The following is a 21,556-nucleotide window of genomic DNA, read 5'->3' on the forward strand; positions in this document are numbered from 1 at the left end:
AACAGCAAATATTCACATTTGAGAAGCTGGAATCAGACTGCTTTTGCCATTTTTGCTTACAAAAAATGACTCAAATGACCACTCCAGTGCCAAAATCTCTCCTTATTATCAGTCAAAATTTGAATGTCAACATTAAAAAACTGCTTAATTCAGGCTCAGTTTGTTCACAAAAGCTGCATCCCTGAAAAAAAACAGCAGCTGAGCACAACAAAGAGACAGCAGAGAAGAACAACACGACAGGACCACAAAGACATGAAAAAAAAAACCAACATATAAAACTGAAAAAAAAATCATAAACACAAAACATGAAATAAAAAAGAAAGAGTGATCAGTCAAGTTTCATTCAATAAATCCCTTTTGGGCTGATTGGTGTGCAGCTGTAAACAGGTGTTACATGATAATAATCATTTAAATAAGAGTAATTAAAGATTGCATTAATTCCTGCGAGAAGTGATGGTGAATAAACGTCTGCATTGTTTCTTGCTGCTGTAATCTGATTATGTGTTGCTGTGTGATGTGTTTATGTGATCCTGCGCGTGGGAAATCACAGTGCTCGAGTGTGTGCAGAACAAGATTGTGTGTGTGTGTGTGTGTGTGTGTGTGGGTGTGTGTGTGTGTGTTAGTGTGTGTTTGTTGCAACAGATTGACTTTGTTTTCTCCAACTATACTTCCTGTTAGGAGCTTCCTCTCTCTCTCTCTCTCTCTCTCTCTCTCTGGGGCGAGTCTGTGCATGTTAATGTGGGAGGAGGAGGGGGCGGGGCTTTTATTTTTTGGGGGGGTTGGGGGGGTGGGGTTGGGGTGTCATATCTGGCACGCCACCTCCCGTCATCTATTCTGGGCGAAGGGGAGGTTCCCCTCGGCTCCCTCAGGTCGAGACTCTGGGTGCACCCGCTGCAGTGGGGCCCCTCTCCCTCTCTCTCTCCCTCTCTCTCTCTCTCTCTCTCTTTTTTATCTATCGAGGTCTCTCGCCCCTCTCTCACCCTCCCTCCACCCTTCCTGTACGTGCAGCTGAGCATTCGCCAGATGCCAGCCAACTTTGTCCTTTGTCCCCCCGTCACGTTTATTTATTTGGGTGTAATTTTTATTTCTCACCTCGGTGCAGCCTCGCGTTGTTTTTTAGTATCATTCATCATCTTTTTTTTTTTTTCTTTCTGACACGCTGGTACGACTCAGAAGACAGGAGGAAGTGGGGAAAACAGTGACATCATTGGTAATTAGATGAGTGTGTGCCTTCGTTCCCAAAGGAAGAAGAAAGAAAGAATAGAAGAAGAAGAACATAGACCAGTGGTTCCCAAAGTGGGTGCTGTGATGACCAACCTCCCTTTAAGGAAGAGCGCCGGGCCGTGAAGTCAATTTGACATAGTGGCCAAACCTTGTAATTACAACTTCTTGGTTCGTCACGTGATGCAAACTGGCTCAGAAAGCATTTTTCCCACACACACAATCATTGGAAAAGGAGCAGCTGTAAAACTGTGAATGCATCTTTTTTTTTTTAAAGCGTCAAAACCACCACAAAATCACTTTTTTTAGTTTTCGATAACATTTCAGATTCAGAACCAGAACCAGGTTTACTGCCGAGTAGGTTTTGCACTTACGAGGAATTTGCCTTGGTGGTGTTGTTGTTGTTGTGCATAACAGTCAAAAATATAAACAAAATTAAGTAATCCTAAATAAAAAAGAAAGAAAGAAAGAAAATTACAGCAAAAAATAATTTTTACAGTAAAAAAAAAAAAGCAATAACAAAATGACTATTAAAAAGCTGACATGACAACTCACTGTTGCCGGTTGTCATAGCAACGCAACACTCAGGAGTTTTGCAGGAGGGATCATTGTCGTGGTTTCACATTCATATTTGTGTCGTGTGTCTCTGCATAGCACTTGTTGACTTTTCATTTGAGTGATCGAGAATGAGCTTTTATTATTTGACTTAATACTGATTTAATATTAAATTATCAAAAGTTATATAGGGGGTTGGGTGGATCGGGGTGCCGTGATCAGGGGTCTATAAGAGTTTGGGAACCACTGGTCACAGTAAACATCACATACAGGCGAACGAATCCCTGCTGCTGCTGTCAAGTAGGCTATTGCCCCTTTTTTGGGCCGATACTGATATTAGTATTAAAACATCTGATATTGATGAGAATTTTCTGTACACAACCCAGAATATAAATACATTATTTTGATAAGGTTCACTTTAATTCGTTAAACAATTACGACCAAGAAACATGCAGGATGGGACGTTTTACATTTATAAAATTAATTGGGCTGCAACTAACAATGATTTTTATTATTATTAGCTATCAGTTCTAAAAATAAACGTGTCACTACTCTCTGGTGGACAAACTGACGGGTGACACCGCTTTAAAACACGTCTGTACTTCAGTTTCTTGTCATTTATCGGCTGACAAATGCTGATATCGGCTGATTTTTATTGTCTTGAGTGAGAAAAGAAAATCATTTAGATACGTTCAGCAGATTTAGGCTGACCTTTGACCTCCTGTCCTCGTCAGGTCGACTGTACGGACGGATGGCCGGTGGCGATCATGGAGCAGAAGCCGAGCATCGAGTATCACGACCTAGAGGCCGCCGAGGCACTCGTCAGTATGAGCTTCTGGGGTCAAAGGTCGCACAAGCCCCGCCCACTGACCCCCACCTCCGACTCCTGTGACTCCATCCAGCTCCACCCGGAGGGCGGAGACACCAAGGACCTGATCGCTCTGTCCTCGCTGGTAAGAAACCACCCAACAGGTCAAATATCACTAAATATGTAAATAAATGACTGTTGATCATATAATTATAAGCTAATTTACTCCTCTTTATTCTGTTATTTATGCTTAAAATAAACAATATAAATATCTTCTGAAACTAATTTGTAAAACTTTTTAGTGTCTGTCACTTAATTTTTCTTTTTTTTCCCGTTTACTTTTATCATTAAGTGCGTCTCTCCATGTTTTTTTGTTTGTTTCGTAGTTTGTATTTCACTCTGATTTTTACTTTTATTTGATTATTGAAGCACTTTGTAAACTGACTCACTGTTACAGTAATTAAGAGCTAATAGCAGCAATAACATTAGAAACGTATTGATCCTTGTGTCACGTTTGCTTCTGCATACTGGCAAATGGTGACAGTAAAAGTAATGATTAAACTATTAACTATAGCAATATACCAATAATTATAATAATTTTCATTTCTAAGCAATTTAAGTAAATCTGGCAAAGAAAAATGTACGACTACCAATAATACCATAATTTATAGTATAAAATGATGAATATAAGATAATAAAATACAAGTATAACAATTAGGGCTGCAATTTATGATTATTTACTTTATTTATTCATTGGTTTATTTGTTTATTTTCTTGATTAATCATGTGGTCTATTAGATAATAATAATAATAATAACTTTATTTGTGTGGCACCTTTCATGCAAAGATGGAGCCCAAAATGCTTAACAAAACAAGATCAGATGAAAATAAACAATATCAATAAGTTATTAAAAGATAAAATAAGCAATAAGTGAGAGAAAAACAAACAAAAACAGTTTGATCACAATACAATAAAACATTAACAATGCTACCAGTAAAAGTAAAATTAGAGGCCAAATTAAAAAGATCGGTCTTTAATGTCTTTGAGGGAGTTTGCTGTTTTAAGGTCTGAAGGGAGACGGTTCACAGTTTAGGACCATAAACACAGAAAGCAGCTTCACCACATTTATTGTGGGACATTTGAGGAACTAAAGAACAGCGGCTGAAAATCTGAGAGTCGCTATTATATATGAAGTTGCAGGTTATGAAGCTTTGTAGATAAAAGGACTTTAAAATCAATTCTAGTAGATCCAGATGTGCAGTGATGTGAGCAGAACCATAATTTGATCTGTGTTTTCTGTATTAGTCTAATATCCTGCTGCGTTCTGAATTAACTGTAATTTTCTTAAAGACTTTTTAGGGAGACCAGTAAAAACAGAGCTGCAATAATCTAAGTGGCTTGTAATAAAAGTGTGTATCAACATGTCAGCATCGTTCTGTTGAGTTAAAAACAGTTTAATTGTTCCTCACATGAAAAAAAATGTTGTTTTTGCGACGTTGTTAAAATGGATAATAAAATTAAGATCAGAGTCTAAAATCACTCCCAGATCTGTAACTTGTGTTTTAATTTGCTTGGACACGCCTCAAAATAGTGAAAAATCACAATTTCTCAGAGCCTGATGTGACATTAATTGATTTTCAACTAATTGTTTCAGCTCTAATGAGGTTAATTAACTATAAAATTACCTTTCTCACCATTAAAACAATAATTGTACCAATAAAAAGTTTGATTATGATCTTTGTTATTTCCTCCATCAGTGTATGACTCCACCTCACAGTCCGAGCTTCGCCGAGGCCTCCACCACCGCTGTCCTCACCACCACCTGCGCTCTTAGCCCCGCCTCCAGACCACTCTTACCCCGCCCTGGTCTCGCCGTCGGCCCCGCCCTCCTCAGTGACTCCCACACCGGCCTCCCCCGACCCTCCTGCTCCGTCACGTCAGAGACCTCAGCACTTCCACCTCACACAGAGTCGTCCTCTGTGGCGCCGCCCGGCAGAGCGATGGCCACCAGCGTCATCCGCCACACGGCCGACAGCCTCACCATTCCTACTCCGCCTCCCCCCGCCGCCCAGTCGACAGAAACCTCCACGCCGCCACAGCCGGGAATTCCAGAGACACTTCCAGAGAGCGGGCAGCAGAAGGACGGACCACACTCGTGTCCTCACAGCCTCACATCCTCTCCGCCATCCTCGGCGTCTCCTCCTCACTCCTCCCCGCTGTCTTCCTCCTCCTCCTCTTCCTCTCCGGTCTCCAGCTCCCCGGTCCTGTGCCAGGTTTTCCCGGTGAGCAGCCGGACGGGGATGATCTCCGCCTTCGTCCAGGCTCCGGTTCAGGTGCAGACTCAGGGGGGGCCCAAACCCATCCTGCCCCAGTCTCCTTCCAGCTTCGCCCAGCCTCTGCTGGTGGGCTCCGCCGTGCCGCAAGGGACAGTGATGTTCGTGGTTCCTCAGCCACCCGTGTCCCAGACGCCACAGGGCCCGCAGACTGTCATGACCCTGGGCAACACCAAGCTCCTCCCCTTGGCCCCGGCTCCGGTTTACATGCCGTCCGGAGCGAGCGGCGGCGCCTCGCAGGCCGACTTCTCCCGCAGACGAAACTACGTCTGCAACTTCCCCGGCTGCAAGAAGACGTACTTCAAGAGCTCACACCTGAAGGCTCACCTGCGCACGCACACAGGTAGGAGTCAAACACATCATTCAAAACTCTCCAGAGATCTTATTTCTTCTATTTTCCTCAATAACAAAACTTTATTTACACATTTCATACAAAAATATGCAGCACAGTGAGCTTCACAAAAGATGAAAAACACAGATGCAAAATAAAAACATACAGCAGCAGAAATGATTTCTGTTTTAAGAGACAAAAGAGAGATTTGAAACAAAAATAAAACAGGAAATTAATTACAATTAAAACAGTGGATGAGCAGCAGGTAAAATCTCAGAACACCGTTGACTGTAAACGGAAACTTAAATATGATTACAACTGCAATGATAAGTCGGTTAATCAATTTTGATAGTCAGTTATCAAGTACAAATGCCAGTCATGTTCTGGTTTCCAGTTTCTCAAATGTGAAGATTTCTTGTTTTTCTCTGTTTTCTCATTACGACGAGAGGAAAAAAAAGATTGTTTGATTGTGATTTGCAGTTGAAACAAGATAGAAAACTGTTGCTGACTTGTAGAATAAAAAGAAATTCTAGTTCTCAGGATGAATTCACTTTTATATTTAATACAAAATTGATATTTATCTGATGTAACTGAATCTAAGGGGGTTAAATTAATTATCAAATAATACCATACATAAGGTGCTTTATTGCAAATAACATACAGCTGTATTCTGACTGTTGCCTTCAGAATATAAATAGATGAACTTATCAGAGTTAAGTTGTTAACATCAGTTTTGGACAAATTTGTGCAGGTGTTCATGATATCAACAGTTCATGAACTCCAGTTTGATTCTGTTCAGGAACTCGGTCGGCCGTCTCCTTCACAGGGAAAAGCCAACAACAGTCCTTCCTCGTGCACATGATCCTGTTTTGATTCAGAGTGCAGAGAGGAGGGGCTGCTCACAGACCGGTCCGTTGTCACTGTGTTTGTGAGAGAGAGCGAGAGAGCGGGGCAAAGAGGGGCTGAGCGAATCAATGCACTGCACGCAGCTCTACGATAAAACAAGATTTTACCCTTTTTAAATAGTAAAAAAAATAGAAAATCAATATGTGGCAGTCAGTGTTGATCTTGTGGTGAGCCGCCACAAATAAATGAACGTATGGGAAACCCTGTCAGGAATCCAATCGAAACTAATTAAAGCAGGATTTTTCTCAATCAAAATCCGATCAAACAGTGAAATCAGTGCCAATATCCAATATCTGTATCCTCTGTATCTATATTTGGCTTTTGGACTGTTGGTCAGACAGAACAAGGCACCTGAAGTCGTCACCTGGCGCCATTTTCTGACGTTTTATCAACTAAACATTTCATTAAAATAATCAATATAGAAACGTGATTTATTATTTGTGACTTTGGAGAATCGTCCTGTAAACTAACACTTCGTCTTCTCTCTTCTCTCCAGGTGAAAAGCCGTTCAGCTGCCACTGGGAGGGCTGCGACAAAAAGTTTGCCCGCTCCGATGAGCTTTCCCGCCACCGCCGCACGCACACCGGAGAGAAGAAATTCGTCTGCAACGTGTGCGACCGGCGCTTCATGCGCAGCGACCACTTAACTAAACACACCCGGCGGCACATGACAACCAAGAGGACGTCCTCGTGGCCCACCGAATCCTGTGACCTCAACAAAGTGGCCCTGCCGAAGGGCCAAAACAGAGGCTCCGTGCTTCCTGTCGGCGTGTTGGTCCCCGCAGCCAACTAACAGACTCAGTCAGGAGCCCACAGGGCCAGCTCAGGACCCCGGGGAGGGGGGAGGACGGCCGCCGGCCAGACACTTACAGGCTGAACGAGATTGGTTGTTTCAATCAGCTCCAGCAGCCACATCAGGAGGCTCTTTTCTATTCTACAAATCACATTCAGCTGCTGAACACAGTTTCAGCTCCGGCTACGTTTACAGAAAGACCTCAGAACAAGGTCGTTAAAACAAACGTATTAAGAAATTCTGGTTAAGATGGCCGTCTTAAACATATGTCAAACATGTAACTGTGGCATGGAAACCAACGACAGCGCTCACTGTCTGACTCTTTATCTGTTTCTACTGTATCTGTATTTATTTGTATTTTGCCAACTTCCATCTGGACTCAGAGCGTCTGGAGGTTTCTCTCACTGGTCTTCACAACATTAAAAGTTAACATAATATTACAGTTTACACCAGCGCCCCCCTGAGCCTGAAATTCTCAGTACACGCCAGAAAATGAAGATGTTACGTATGAAAAATATAGACACAACTTTACAAATGTAAGATTTTTACTCTTAGTGAAGCTAAATTGTAAAGTTTGGTCAAAGGTGATGTTTTTAATCAGCCTCCTTTCAGTGGCCATTTTAGGACATCTGAGACTGGGGCTGCCAACTTCCTGTAATGGAAATACGAAACGCGGGGGGAGGGGTGGAGGTCTATATGACCTCAGACTAAGGAGCTCCGACTACTGTGGACTTATAACAAATATATGATTGTTGCATAATGCTCATTTTGTCCAAAACGACGGGTCTCACACCTGCATTACCCTTCAGTAATCGACTTATCTAAATATATATCATAAAAATGGTTGTGAGAAGTCTTATCCAGGGTCCGCACAAATATTTATTCAAATCTTTTCCCAGCAGAGAAAAGCAGTAGAATTACAGAATATGGTGACACATTTACAAACAAATATCATGCTTACCTTGTCTAATTTTCCAAAATAGTCCACACAACAAAGAACAAAGCGTGTTCCTTATCAGCTCGATACCGAACATATCTTTAAGTTTCCAATCACAGGACAATTCTGTATTTTTACAGGATGGTTGGCAACCCTATCTCAGACTCAGCTTGTCAGACTAAGCTGGACTTTGACCAGAATGCTCAAGTTAGCATATTAGCATGCTAACGTTGTTAACATGTTGTAAAGTGTTGATGGAGGCTCACAGTCAAGATACTAACAGGCTGATATTTAGTAAACAAAAACATGCTAATGTGCCAACATTAATATGTTAATATGTGTATGATTAGTATGCTAGCATGCTAATGTTAGCATGTAGCTTGGAAGTCATTTTTGGAGCTATCTGTCATGAGTTGAGATGTAAGATAAGTGGGAAAAGTCAGAGGATCAAATTCATCCTCTGGAAAACATGAATGTCTTAAAACAAATTCATGGCGATACATCCAACAGTTATTTCATTCTGGGTAAAAAAATTTCTGACATACCGAACACGCTACAAGCTACATTAGCATCCGGAGAAATATTTCTAATGAGGGTTTTTTTAAAAACTGTCCTTATTCAAAACTAAACTGGTAGAGCTTGCTAACTAGCTTGGAGAGCTTTATAATAATAATAACTATTAATTTAATGAAATGAGAAACAATCCTGAGAACAAAATGTCAGAATTTAATGGCTCAGTTCGGTTAGCTCGCCAGCTATAGTTGTTCATCAACTATCCCTGTGAGTATTAACTGCATCACCAAGCGTCTAGAACAAAATACCAGCCACAGTTATTCAAATTATTAAGATTTAAGTGTTTGTTTAACACCTGCAATTATCTGAGTTGAGATATTCTGAGTTAAAGTCGTGTAGACGTAGCCGGAGCAGCTTGCAGAGGACAGAGCGAGTTTCCCGCCCTGCTCAGGACATTTTATTCTCAACAACCACAAACTCACCGGAGGAGGAAGAAGAAGAAGAGGAGGAGGAGGAGGAGGACAGGAAGGCGACAGGCTGCTATTCATCCACGGACAGAAACCAACAAAAACCTGACATTGCACTAGATTTTTTTAATCTTGCTTGTTTTTGTACTCTCTCTCCGTGTATAATCATGTTTACTTCATGTGTATATGTCACGTTTAGCAAATGTATGCACTCTTTTTATTTTTTTTGCCAAAGCCTCTGTATCGTGCTTCTATTATTAGCCTACTTCTGTTTGTCTGTGACTGTAAATATTGTACATATATTGATATCTATATGAATGTTACGTGTATTCCAATCTGCATTTATTGACAGTACGAGTTATTGATATTTTAAAAATGTCAGTGGACAGTATTCCTCACTGTGATACTACCTACTATCTTTGCTTTACACATTATTATTATTATTTAATAAACATTTGTTGAGGAAAAAGTGCTGTTTTTGATAGCTTGATTTGGCCCATAGTGTAGCCAGTAAGAAAATACCTCATGTTATTAAATGTTATTCTTAATAATAACGGCTTATATCGGAATAATCCCATTTCTGAACATTTGCCTGTAAGCGATGGTGAAGAGTATGGCTTTTATAATAAAAATTTACCACGAAAACAAGCTAATTTGCAGTTTGTTCTTCTTCATTGTGCTTCACTTCGCCAAGTGATATTTTTAACGCTTGGAAATTCTAGATCAAGCTAATTCTAGATCATTTTATTGTCAGAAATCTAATCAGTTGAGTTAAAGGAATAGTTTAACATTTTAAGAAGTACGCTTGTTGAGATGTTCAAATGGATGTCAGTCCAACATCTAAATATCTGTGTTATGTAAAATAATAAATGGCCAAAAATACACAGTAACAATGTGACTCGTACTAGAGTTGATCAGATACCAACACCAGCATCGGAAATGCCTCCGATACTGCCTAAAATGCTGGATCGGTTATCGGCGAGTACGTGAGTCTACGCACCAATCCAATACCACTTAATTTATTAATAAACTTTAAGGTAGTTTTGCAACCGAAAGCTGCACCGTGCAGCTGCTGGCAACTACTGTTCAAGAGTGGCGAAGAAGAATTGATCTCTGGTAAATAGTGTAACGTTAGCTGTTAGAAAAATATCAGTATAATATTTTACACTGGAAAGTCCCACCAGTAAAAAGGCAACGTGTACAATGTGTAAGGCTTCAGTTTGGAGGGGCAGAGCTAGTGTTTCCATTTTCAACACCAGCAATCTTATAAAGCATTTGAAGATGAATCACATGAAAGATCGCAATCATATCATATCGGATCAGTACTTAGTATCAGCCGATATGCAGGTACAGATATCGAAATTGGTATTAGGAAGGAAAAATGGCATCAGAACTAACTCATACAGCACTTAAGTGACCAGAAAGATGGAAACCTGTAATGTAAATAATAATAAATACAACTTCACCGAAAAGAAACCACAACTTTAGTTTGTATGTTGATTTAGTTTTATGATGCGTTGTGAGGCTGGAGTTTGTGCTTTCAATGTTCCCAACTGAAAAATTCTTTTTTGCAGTTCTGTCACATCACAGCAAATATGCTGCATTGTTGCACTGGCGTCCATATTTGACAGATCCACATTTTCGTACAAAGCAATTGAACAAATAGAAGAAAAAAAAGGAAGAACTCAGCAGGAATATCAAATCAGAATAACATAGACTCCACTCACACACACACACACACACACACATTTGATATGAGTTGTTCATTTTGTTGTAGCTGCTCTGGTGCTGCCCTTTTGTGAGAATAACGTGTATGTTCATCAACAGCCATATTGATGAAAATGTTATATTATTGTAGAAAACATGTACTGTTTGGAATACTAATAAGATAACTCTTAATTGAAAAATCAGCTATATATTACAAATCTTTTACTTTCATTGGCTAAATTTCATATTTTAAAAGCAAATCTTACAGGTAAAGAGCTGAACTTCTTGGTTTACACAAAGGAGGTCAAACACGACATTGATTCAATTTGATTTCCCACTAATCAGGAGGTTTTCAGAGTCGGAGGCTCCAAACAGTTTCAGGGGAGGCTCAGTGAAGGGAAGTGAAAAAATATTTTATTATTAATTACATCAGTTATGAAAAGGAGATCATGTAGAATAGTCTAAATGTGTGTGATTTGGTTAAAGAGGTAGTTCAGAGATACAGTAGTTTGGGGAATTTTACTGTTTTTTTCCCTCATTCCCAGAATCAAACTAATAAATTCCTTCGGACAGACTTCTTTAATGTATTTGGTATAGTCTGATGTTATGTCAAACAGTAATATTAGACTATCTTGGCTCAATTGTTGAGTGTTTACAGTTTCAAATAGCAATCATGATCCCACAGGCATTCAGGAATTGATCGAAGCTACGCCAGTAAACTAAGGAGGGTGAGGAGTCGCCTTTTCCCAAGCTTTGTCTGATGGGAGGCCCACAGTCTCAGACTTTGAAAACCAAAGACTGTAAAAAAATATATAAATGCCTGTTTTGTTTTTTTGTTTAAAATCTTTATATGAACTGTAACTCCTCTTAGCTCAGAGTTTGTATTTGTTTTACTTTTCTTCTGCAAACCGTAAGAATATTTTAATATTCTGTGTATGATCATTTTGTGGAAGAGGAAATTGAAACTGTACACACATACACAAATTGGGCATACTAACCTTCAGCTAACATATATCATGTGTGCGGCCGCTGCTCACTGCCAGTCTGTCCCTCCAGCAGCCAGAATGAAGCTGAGTCCAAGAGGATCCAACACGTCGACCACGGGTTGCCAGATCTTAATAAATCCACAGAAATCATCATGCAGGGCAAATGTTAGTCTTTCTAGAGGCTGTATTTTCAATATTTCCCCGTGCCAGTCCTCCAATGTGGGAATGTCCAGAGATCCTGTGTTTAAGAATCACTTTCCTTGTTGTATACAACAATATCCTGATCAGTGTAGCATCATGTCTATGTTTAGTACTGTCCACGTCAGCTGCTAGTATACATTGAATAGTAATATGGATTATTTCGTCCTTCACTTCTCTCCAAAAGTTCTGGATCTTTGGACATTTCTAAAACATATGGATGTAGATACCAACCAGCCTCTGTGTTACATTTCATACATAGAGTTTAAAAATACCCCGCCTCTCCGTCAGTGTAGCAGTTAAGAATATTAGGAGTATTTCTTCTTATCATCTGTCTGTTGCTCTACATCCTTCTGCCATTGTTTTCTGATGGGCTCCATACAATGATCCTGTTCAACGTTTTCTAAACATGGAAAACCACTTACAAATATATATAAACGGTTCAGTATAACACCTAACAATATAATCAATACCTGTAATCACCTATAATCAGTACAGTATTTCCATGTGATGCTACTTTATGCTTCCACTCCACTGCATTTCAGAGGGAAATATTGTACTTTCTACTCCACTACATTTGTTTGACAGCTTTAGTTGCTTTTCAGATGACGATTTGACACAATGGATAATATAACAAGCTTTTAAAATACAACACATTGTTAAAGATGAAACCAGTGGTTTCCAACCTTTTTGGCTTTTGACTTCTTACAAAAAGCAGTGTGTAGTCGGGGTCACATTTCAGATGTTTATGTTGATGTGATGTTAACAGCTCCACCAAATAGTGATTTTGCCCTCTAAACTTCTCACGTGGTTTCATTTCAATAAATGTTCAAATGATCCAATATTTCACCAAAAATCAAAGCTTGGAGAAAAAGTCCACAATCTGAAAACAGATTTGTGTATCAGAACTTTGTTTTTTCCTCTTTCCTCTCCCATTAATCATCTCACGACCCCTCAGATTTATCTGGCGACCCTTCGGAGGGGCCCGACCCCTAGGTTGGGAACCACTGGACTAAACTTTTCCTTGTAATGGAGTATTTTTACATTGCCGTATTGGTACTTTTACTTAAGTAAATGAGGACTTAGTAGAAAAAATAGTACAACATAACAAAGCACAGTCTCAAGCTTGACTATAGAGTTGTAAATAAGTTTCAAATGTGGGATTTATTAGAGGACTTTCACAGTTAAATGAATGTTGCGCAAGTTGTTCTTGTCAGTCAGTATACAGGACTCGAGTAAGTCATGACCTTTATGAAAACACTCCCAGAGGTCAGTTCTATTGAGAAATAACTCGATTTTCAGTGCTAATGCAGCAGTTTCCTCGGGTGTTTCTTTGTTTATTTAGGTCATAGTTATAACGTGACCGTAAAAAAGGCGGGTAACTCTGCTGTGCGGTTAGAAAACGGGGTTAATTCCGTTTTCTAGGCTGCTTTGCTTTATATAAACACATACATCGTCCCGTATATGAAGTTTCTGCTCGACGACAACGAGCTTGTTACGTGTTGTGTTATACAACGGCTCTCTCTCTCCCCGCACCACCCCGGTAACAACGTTCAACCAATCCTGAGGCAGCGCTGAGGGGGTGTGACCAATGAGAGCGGCCGACGTTGAGCCGGGAATGTGAGGAGGGAGCGTCATTGGCTAACGACTCACCCGCCCACTTGCCTTACTGACCGACTTTCAGTAGCAGCCAAAGAAAATGAATGAAAAAACAAAAACAGACTCGACTGGAGGCGGTGTAACCTTAGCAACAGTGACGTCATGTGGCAGGAAGCGGTACTGCAGCTACATAAAACTGTCAAATACATATTAGTGTTTAAAACAACACAGAAATACATGCAGTATTATTACATATTTATAAAACTAATATTTCCGTAATATGTTAGCACACATATGTTTTAATGAGAGAAACAGATATTTGATCAAAATATATCCGCATGTAAGTACACAGATCCTTTCCTCGTCGAGCAGAAACTTCATATACGGGACGATATGTGTGCTTATATATAGCAAAGCAGCCTAGAAACCTTACGGTCAGGTTATAGCTATGACCCAAATTCAAAAAGAAACACCCGAGGAAACTGCTGCATTAGCACTGAAAATCAAGTTATTTCTAAAAAAAAAACTGACTTTTGTGAGTGTTTTCATAGAGCTCATGATTTACTAGAGTCCTGTACACTGAGTGACAAGAAAAACCTGTGTAACATTCATTTAACCGTAAAAATCCTGTAATAAACCCCAGATTTGAAACTTATTTTCAACTCTATGGTCATGCTTGAGACTATACTTCGCTATATTGTACTGTATGTTCTAATAAGTACTTCTTTACTTCAGTAGAAGTACCAATACAGCAATATAAAAATACTCCATTACAAGTAAAAGTCCTGCATGTAAAAAGTACATAAGTATTATGAGCTTGATGTAGTTAAAGTATTACAGTTAAAGTAGTGGTTTGGTCCCCCTGACTGATATATTATGATATATGACATCATTAGATTATTAATACTGAAGCATCAGTGTTAGAGCAGCATGTTGCTGTTGTAGCTGCTGGAGGTGGAGCTAGTTTCAACTACTTTATATACAGTTAGCTAGTTTAGTCCAGTGGTTACCAACCTAGGGGTCGGGCCCCTCCAAAGGGTCACCAGATAAATCTTAGGGGTTGTGAGATGATTAATTAATTGATTGTGTGTAGCTTTGTATTTTGTATTATGTGTCCGGTGTGTTTTGAGCTTTGTACTGTTTTGTTATTGTGCTGTTATATGTTTTAATTGTGACCTGTCTAAGGGGCTGCAGATGAAAATTAGCTATACGATAACTCTGGTATAGTACATCAAATATTAACATTTAACACTGCACGTGGTCCCAATAAATACATAATAAATAAATAAATAAATGAGAGAGGAAACATGAAAAAACAAAGTTCTGATACACAAATCTGTTTTCAGTTTCTGGACTTTTTCTCTAACCTTTAATTTTTGCTGAAATATTGGATCATTTGAACATTTATTGAAATGAAACCATGTGTGAAGTTTAGAGGGAGAAATCACTATTTAGTGGAGCTGTTAACAACTCATAGACATGTGAAATGTGACCCCGACTACACACTGCTTTTTGTAAGACGTCAAAAGACAAAAAGGTTGGAAACCACTGGTTTCATCTTTAGCAATGTGTTGTATTTTAAAAGCTTGTTATATTATCCATTGTGTCAAATCTTCATCTGAAAAGTAACTAAAGCTGTCAAATAAATTTAGTGGAGTAGAAAGTACAATATTTCCCTCTGAAATGTAGTGGAGTGGAGGTATAAAGTAGCAGCAAATGGAAATACTCAAGTAAAGTACAAGTACTTCAAAATTGTACTTAAGTACAGTACTTATAGAGTAAATGAACTTAGTTACTTTCCACGACTGTTTGTGCTTATTTGAGTGAAAGAAGCTCATCCGGCCGTTAGGTGGCGTCTGACTGCTGACGTATGTTTACAGCCTCTGTCGTTGACTCCCCGGGCAGCCAATCAGAGCTCTCGCTTCGGCAACAACCTGGAAACAGTTGCTATACGAGTTTCGCCGGCAGGGGAGCAAAATCCCTCTAATAACTTCCGACATTAGAAGTGAAAATGAAGCTTAAACTTGTGCTTCTGAGACTGAAACCTGAACTAATGAAAGGTACAACACATATCAGTTCATCAGAGACACAAACACACAAGAATTCAGTCTTTAAATCGGTGTTTAACGCGTCAAAGTGACAACTGACAGAATGGAAAATCACCGGGATGTGCTCCTTTTGTTGTCTGATACTTTGGGCACTTTTTTACGCTAAAACTGATCATGTCAGCTCTGGTTCTCTTATTTAAAAATGCATATAACATTTCAAAATGCAGAGTTTGAATAAATGACGTGTGGAATGATTTTGGCGCTAAATTGTGAAGGTGACAACGCCTTTGGATGACTAAACAACAACAAAAAAGCGCGGCAGCGGGAAACAAAGTATACACTATGAACGGGAAACAAACACTGAACACAGTTAGACACATTATGCGACTTTATAAAAACGTGAAGACAAACAGATAAACGTCAGACGCATTGAAACACTGAAAAAAGAGCAAAATGTTGATAAGACGTTTACAGTTCATACACACATCCAGTCCAGTTTAAAGGAATATAGGGTTAAAAAGTGTGTAAAACCGAATTAATGTGGTCTGTATAGTTAGTAATTATTAATTATTCCGATCACTCATGTATATATAAAAGTGTCACTCATCTACAGCGATTTAAATGCAAATTAAACAAGTTTTAACATTAAGTGTCATATCACGGATGTCAGTTCTACGTTTGGCGAAATTAACATTATTTTTAACGTCATGACACTGTTTCCTAACCATAGTTTAATCGTTTTAAAGTGAATAATTTATGTTTTCTTTGTCTAAATTTGAAATGTTGCGTAAAGCTCATTTTAATAGTTTTGTAACATCGGTTTCGGGCAGTTTTGTAACCCTGCACAGACAAAGCCGTTTGAATTTCCCGCAGCAATTTGGGTGTCACGTGAATGCGGCTCGTGACCTCATTGGTTCCGTCGCTGCGTCGGTTTAAAGAGCCAGCACGAGCTGCGTTTCTATTGGTCCACTGTATTCTAGCGCCAAGATTTCAATAAAAAGGCGAGCGGACAAGAAAAAGCGCTTCAGTCTCTGTTCTGCTTCTGTCTGCTGCCAGTTAGTTTAGATCCTCTAGTTTCTTTTTTACTCCTACTTTTAACTTCTTAACTTATATTTTTATTTATTCTGTCCGTCTAAACTTGAGGAAATCAAAATGCTTTCTGCTCGCTCTCCACTTTCCGTCAAGAATGAGAACAAACTCAGCAGCGAGATCAACAACATGTCGCTGGACAAAGAAAACACGGTGAGACCAAACTGACCGAAACACTCATGTTTGATGTTAAAACGTTAAACTGCGGATTTAAGCGAATATTCAGGTTGTTTGTAAGTTTAAAAACTCTCGGAAGTCGTTTCTCGATCAACTCAGTCCCGCAGCTCGTTGATCCAGATTTAATCAGGGTTTCCTTTGGCTGCTGTGATCAACTAAAACGCATTAATGAAGTACTGAAACTAGTTATTGATCACTAATATCTTCTCTTTGACCTTTCAGCCTCCCAGCCTGAACAACACCCGCATCTTGGCGTCCAAAACCGCGCGTAAAATCTTCGACGATGCTACGGTAAGTGAGTCAGAATCTGCTGAAAGCTTCAATGTTTGAAGCTGCCTTGTTAAACACGCGGTCTGTGTTTGTGTTAAACTAAATGATGGACAGTTTGTAGTGTTTTTCTGTGTCCATGTGGCGCCTAAAATGCCGGTTCTGGCGCCAACATAGACAAAAATCAGCTGTCACTACCGGTACCACTATTACTGTTCAACCACACCATGCACCAACTACTGCAGCTGATATTTACATGTTAAACTGTCTCAATGTTGATAAATGCTGTAGGAATTATAGTTATTTCTTTCACAAATGTGTGAAAGCTTTTTACTTTGCTTGCAACCAAATGTCAGAATTGTCCAAAATGTGCATTACCACCGCAAAGATTTAGAGTTTTATAATCTTTATCTAAGAGAAAATACACGTGCAGTGGAAATAAATAAATAAATATATATATATATATATATATATATGTATATATATATATATATATATATATATATATACACACACATACACTTTTTTTTTTTTTTTTTTTACATCTTGATCTACAAGATTCTCCATTAGAGATAACTTAACTGCCTTGATGGGCAAATTCCTAGATCTCACTGTTTTTCTGTTTCTGTTTTTTTGGTTTGTTTGTTTGTTTTTTTTTTTTTAAGAATATAATTAACCAGATAAATAGATGGATAGTGGAGTGTGAATATATCATCGAGTACTAACTGGCATGTTTGAGAAGCTGGAACAAGAGAATCAATTAAACCTTGCAGCCCTAAATTGTGTTTTCTTGTTTATTTGACCTCAGACAGTTTGTAGTTTTGTAGTTGACGTTCTTGTGTCTTTTTTTTTTTTTTTTTTTCCCAGCCCAAAGCCGTGAAGAAGAGCAGCAGCAGCGAGGAAGAGCCGCTCCTGAAGGAAAACCCTCGTCGCTTCGTCATCTTCCCCATCCAGTACCATGACATCTGGCAGATGTACAAGAAGGCTGAGGCCTCTTTCTGGACCGCAGAGGAGGTAAACATGAACGCCAGCCGCTCAGGCATCACAGCTGGTAGTTGGTATAAAACAGTTTTTATAGCCAGCAGCTGTTGCATGATGGGATATTGATGTCATGTGTTTGTTCAGGTGGATCTGTCAAAGGACCTGCAGCACTGGGAGTCTCTGAAGGATGAGGAGAGGTACTTCATCTCTCATGTGTTGGCTTTCTTTGCCGCCAGCGACGGCATCGTCAACGAGAACCTGGTGAGCACCTCCGACTCACTACTGTCCATAAACATGTCACCAGGACTGATTATTGATCCATTTTTACTGTTTGCCTGTTTTCTCATCTTGTTCTTGTCCTCTGTGACCACCAGGTGGAACGCTTCACCCAGGAAGTGCAGGTGACAGAGGCCAGATGTTTCTATGGTTTCCAGATCGCCATGGAGAACATCCACTCAGAGATGTACAGCCTCCTCATCGACACATACATCAAGGACGCCAAAGAGAGGTGAGCTGCTGTAGTCTGATGGTGTGTTCGCTGACCTGTTGTGTGATGGTGTTTTTGCTGAATTGTTGTGTGACGGTGTGTTTACTGACCCTCAGAGAATACCTCTTCAACGCCGTGGAGACTCTGCCGTGTGTGAAGAAGAAGGCCGACTGGGCCATCAACTGGATCGGCAACAAGAGCGCCAACTACGGTAAACCGGCTCACTGAGACTCCACATGTAGTTCATGTTCCCGGATGATCAGGTCTGATATTGATCACAAATCGGGTATTGATCATCACTGTTGTTCCTCCACTCCAGGAGAGCGTGTGGTGGCCTTCGCTGCTGTGGAGGGAATCTTCTTCTCTGGTTCCTTCGCTGCTATCTTCTGGCTGAAGAAGAGAGGCCTGATGCCCGGCCTGACCTTCTCCAACGAGCTCATCAGCAGAGACGAGGTGAGTCTTCCACAGGAAGCTGACAAACAGGAAACGTCGTCTCGATGCTGTTAAAGCATGCAGTGGTCTGACTGTGTGTGTTGCTGCTTTCAGGGTCTGCACTGTGACTTCGCCTGTCTGATGTTCAAACATCTGCTGAACAAACCGTCCGCAGAGACTGTCACCAGCATCATCAGGAACGCCGTGGAGATCGAACAGGTGGGTCAGCGGTGACACGAGCACATGAACGTGATGATGTCAGCATGTCTGTCTGGTCGACTCTTTCGCTCACATCCTTTAACTCTTTAGGAGTTCCTGACAGAGGCTCTGCCAGTGAAGCTGATCGGGATGAACTGTGAGCTGATGAAGCAGTACATCGAGTTCGTAGCCGACAGACTGATGCTGGAGCTCGGCTTCTCAAAGGTAACGACGTCTAACAAAGTCTCAAACAAAGACTTTAACTGGACTGTAGAGCTGCAATGATTAGTCAGTTAAATAATGATAAATATATATAATGATAAATATTTAGATTATGTCACAAATTCTCCCATTAAGAATTTGGTGTTTGTAACTTAAAATGACGACTAATATTGTTATTAATTAATTTTCTATATATTAACTGACAGAAAATAAAGGAACAAAGACTCTGCGGTGTTAAAGCAAAAGTTTGACATTATGGAAAATACACTTATAGCTGCAATCAGTCAATTAATCAATTAAAATTAGTTGTCAACGCAGTCAACTGTCACCTCCTATATGACCTGTCCTCTGACAGTAAACTGAATATCTTTAAGTCGGGGACAAAACACGTCTGTGATGATGAGCAGCGCAGGGGTACGGACCTCAGCCGGTGATGGGGGCTGAGTGCTGCTGCAGACGCTCTGATCAGAGGACGAGTGGTTCACTGACAGACGAGCAGCAGCACGAAACAGACGCCTGTCTGAGCAGAACGTCATCACACACTTTCTCAATCATTAAAGCTGGTTTAAGATAAGAAAAAAACACAAACTGCCACAGAACATTGTGTCTTACTTTGTTTTTTAAATAACAATCCTTCAGATAAGACAAATCCAAGAAGTAAAAATCACTTCAGTTAAACGGCTCACAACCTTTAAACCATAAACTGTGTCACAACCTAAAAATGAAGTTCTGCTGCAGAAACTTTTCTGTCCTGATGGAAGAAAATTATATGAAACTTCTGTGATTATATAGATTTTATATAATGATTTAACAACTTCAAAGTAGCTTGAATCAAATAATTGTTGGTATGTTTTTCCTGTTTCCTGATATTCAGGACATGAATTGGCCCAAAAATTGACAGCCTCCACGTTGAGTAAATTTTCATTTCCCTCAGGGAGATTTACAATCTGTATAGCAATACAGCATCTTCTGTCCTTAGACCCTTGACATAAGGAATAACTCCCTTTTTAAAATAAATAAATAAAAACCTGAATGAAAAATGGAAGAAACCTCAGGAAGAGCAACAGCAGACAGACAGGAAATAGATGTTGTGTGAACAGAATAAAACAAGAAAGCAAAATTACAGAAATGCAGCCTGAACAAACAGGATAAATCTGTATTTTACCTCCATGTTTTTCAGCCTTCAGTCAAACCTAACAAAGAACACTAAACTCTTGTGTCTCTGCAGATCTACCGGGTGGAGAACCCCTTCGACTTCATGGAGAACATCTCTCTGGAGGGAAAGACCAACTTCTTTGAGAAGCGTGTGGGCGAGTACCAGAGGATGGGCGTGATGTCCGGCCCCACAGACAACACCTTCAGGCTGGACGCAGACTTCTGAGGACCGAGTTGGACGGACCAACACTCAGACACATATTTCAGTCAGAAGTTGATTCTTGAGACTTTGACTCGTCGGTGCTGCTCCTCCTGAGCGGAGCGTTGACTCTGAACTGTCACTATTGTAAAGGACTAAGGACCTATTTTATGCATCTCAGGATGCTGGGTGTTCGCTTACAGGTGGTTAAGTTAATAAATGAGCTTTTCAGCCAGTCAGAATACAGATAAGGGCACTGCAGCCCAGAGATCTGTCCAAACTAATCAGACGTATTGATTTATCTGGATAACTGCTGTTAACAGATAACTGTAACGTTTGGATCAGAACTCTGGTTTTATTTTTGTTTTCTTTTTGTATGTAAACTAACTTTGTAGAGTTTTGTTTTATAAAATCTATCTACTTATGTAATATGGTGTTTTTTAGTTTAAATTTGTACAGAATGGTTTAGTGTTTTTTGTAATAAAGTCACATTTACTGTGTTTGTGGAGGCCTCGGTTCAGTTTATTACAGCTTGTTAACTTGTTTTAACACAGCTGAGAAGATTTGACATTTTGGGAAATACGTTTATTTTGTTTCTTGAGGTTTCTGCTCCCGACTAAGAAGTAGTCCAACATAAAACTACAACTTGTCATTTTTACATTTGTTGTACAGATTAAGCAAATGAGATATAACATGTTAATGAGTGAGCTTTAGAGGTGTTGGCAGGTGGATTTTGTCTTTTGGACCAGCTGTTTCCAGTAATGATTATTATCATTAATAATTAATTTTCTTGATTAATTGATTAGGTGTGTGTGTGGCCTATAAAAGTTCACAATTTTCCAAGTCTTAAAACAACAGTCAGGAGCCCAAATGAACATTGAAACATGTTTTTCTTGCTGTAATCATTCCTCCTGTTCATACTGACCATCAGAAGATTCCTTCATAAT

At 39.8% G+C, this 21,556-nt stretch overlaps 2 protein-coding genes and 1 non-coding gene across 8 annotated transcripts in view; all 3 read left to right on the plus strand.

The window, feature by feature from the left end:
• The window catches only part of klf11a (Kruppel-like factor 11a), a 33,328-nt gene extending 23,811 nt beyond the window's left edge, over positions 1-9,517 (plus strand). For 5 of the 6 annotated variants that reach the window (XM_042390251.1, XM_042390250.1, XM_042390252.1 and 2 more), the window contains 3 exons: positions 2,511-2,729; positions 4,343-5,261; positions 6,652-9,517. In XM_042390251.1, the coding sequence (XP_042246185.1) occupies positions 2,544-2,729; positions 4,343-5,261; positions 6,652-6,947 (1,401 nt within the window). In that variant the 5' untranslated portion in view covers positions 2,511-2,543 and the 3' untranslated portion in view covers positions 6,948-9,517. Of the gene's footprint in view, positions 1-823; positions 1,376-2,510; positions 2,730-4,342; positions 5,262-6,651 lie in introns of those variants that run through there. The other variant, XM_042390254.1, reaches the window with a different exon arrangement.
• Positions 9,518-16,389: 6,872 nt separating this feature from the next.
• Positions 16,390-21,109, plus strand: LOC121882918 (ribonucleoside-diphosphate reductase subunit M2-like). Its single transcript, XM_042391434.1, has 10 exons — positions 16,390-16,644; positions 16,891-16,959; positions 17,803-17,949; positions 18,061-18,177; positions 18,291-18,424; positions 18,520-18,614; positions 18,723-18,856; positions 18,950-19,054; positions 19,145-19,258; positions 20,484-21,109. The coding sequence occupies exons 1-10, from the start codon at positions 16,555-16,557 to the stop codon at positions 20,634-20,636; spliced, it is 1,158 nt and encodes a 385-aa protein (XP_042247368.1). The 5' UTR covers positions 16,390-16,554; the 3' UTR covers positions 20,637-21,109.
• LOC121882969 lies at positions 19,646-19,784 on the plus strand. The gene has a single exon (XR_006092197.1). It is a non-coding gene; the product is annotated as a small nucleolar RNA SNORD94 (small nucleolar RNA).
• Positions 21,110-21,556: the final 447 nt, after the last annotated feature.

Source organism: Thunnus maccoyii, chromosome 17 (genome assembly GCF_910596095.1).
Source record: "Thunnus maccoyii chromosome 17, fThuMac1.1, whole genome shotgun sequence".
Classification (NCBI taxonomy): Eukaryota; Metazoa; Chordata; class Actinopteri; order Scombriformes; family Scombridae; genus Thunnus; species Thunnus maccoyii.

Bases quoted from the DNA above. Each gene is read 5' to 3' on its own strand.
- LOC121882918 (XM_042391434.1), top strand. From the start codon at position 16,555: ATGCTTTCTGCTCGCTCTCCACTTTCCGTCAAGAATGAGAACAAACTC. The intron at 16,645-16,890 runs GTGAGACCAAAC...TTGACCTTTCAG, and splicing joins CGCTGGACAAAGAAAACACG to CCTCCCAGCCTGAACAACAC. The intron at 18,615-18,722 runs GTAAACCGGCTC...CCTCCACTCCAG, and splicing joins CAACAAGAGCGCCAACTACG to GAGAGCGTGTGGTGGCCTTC.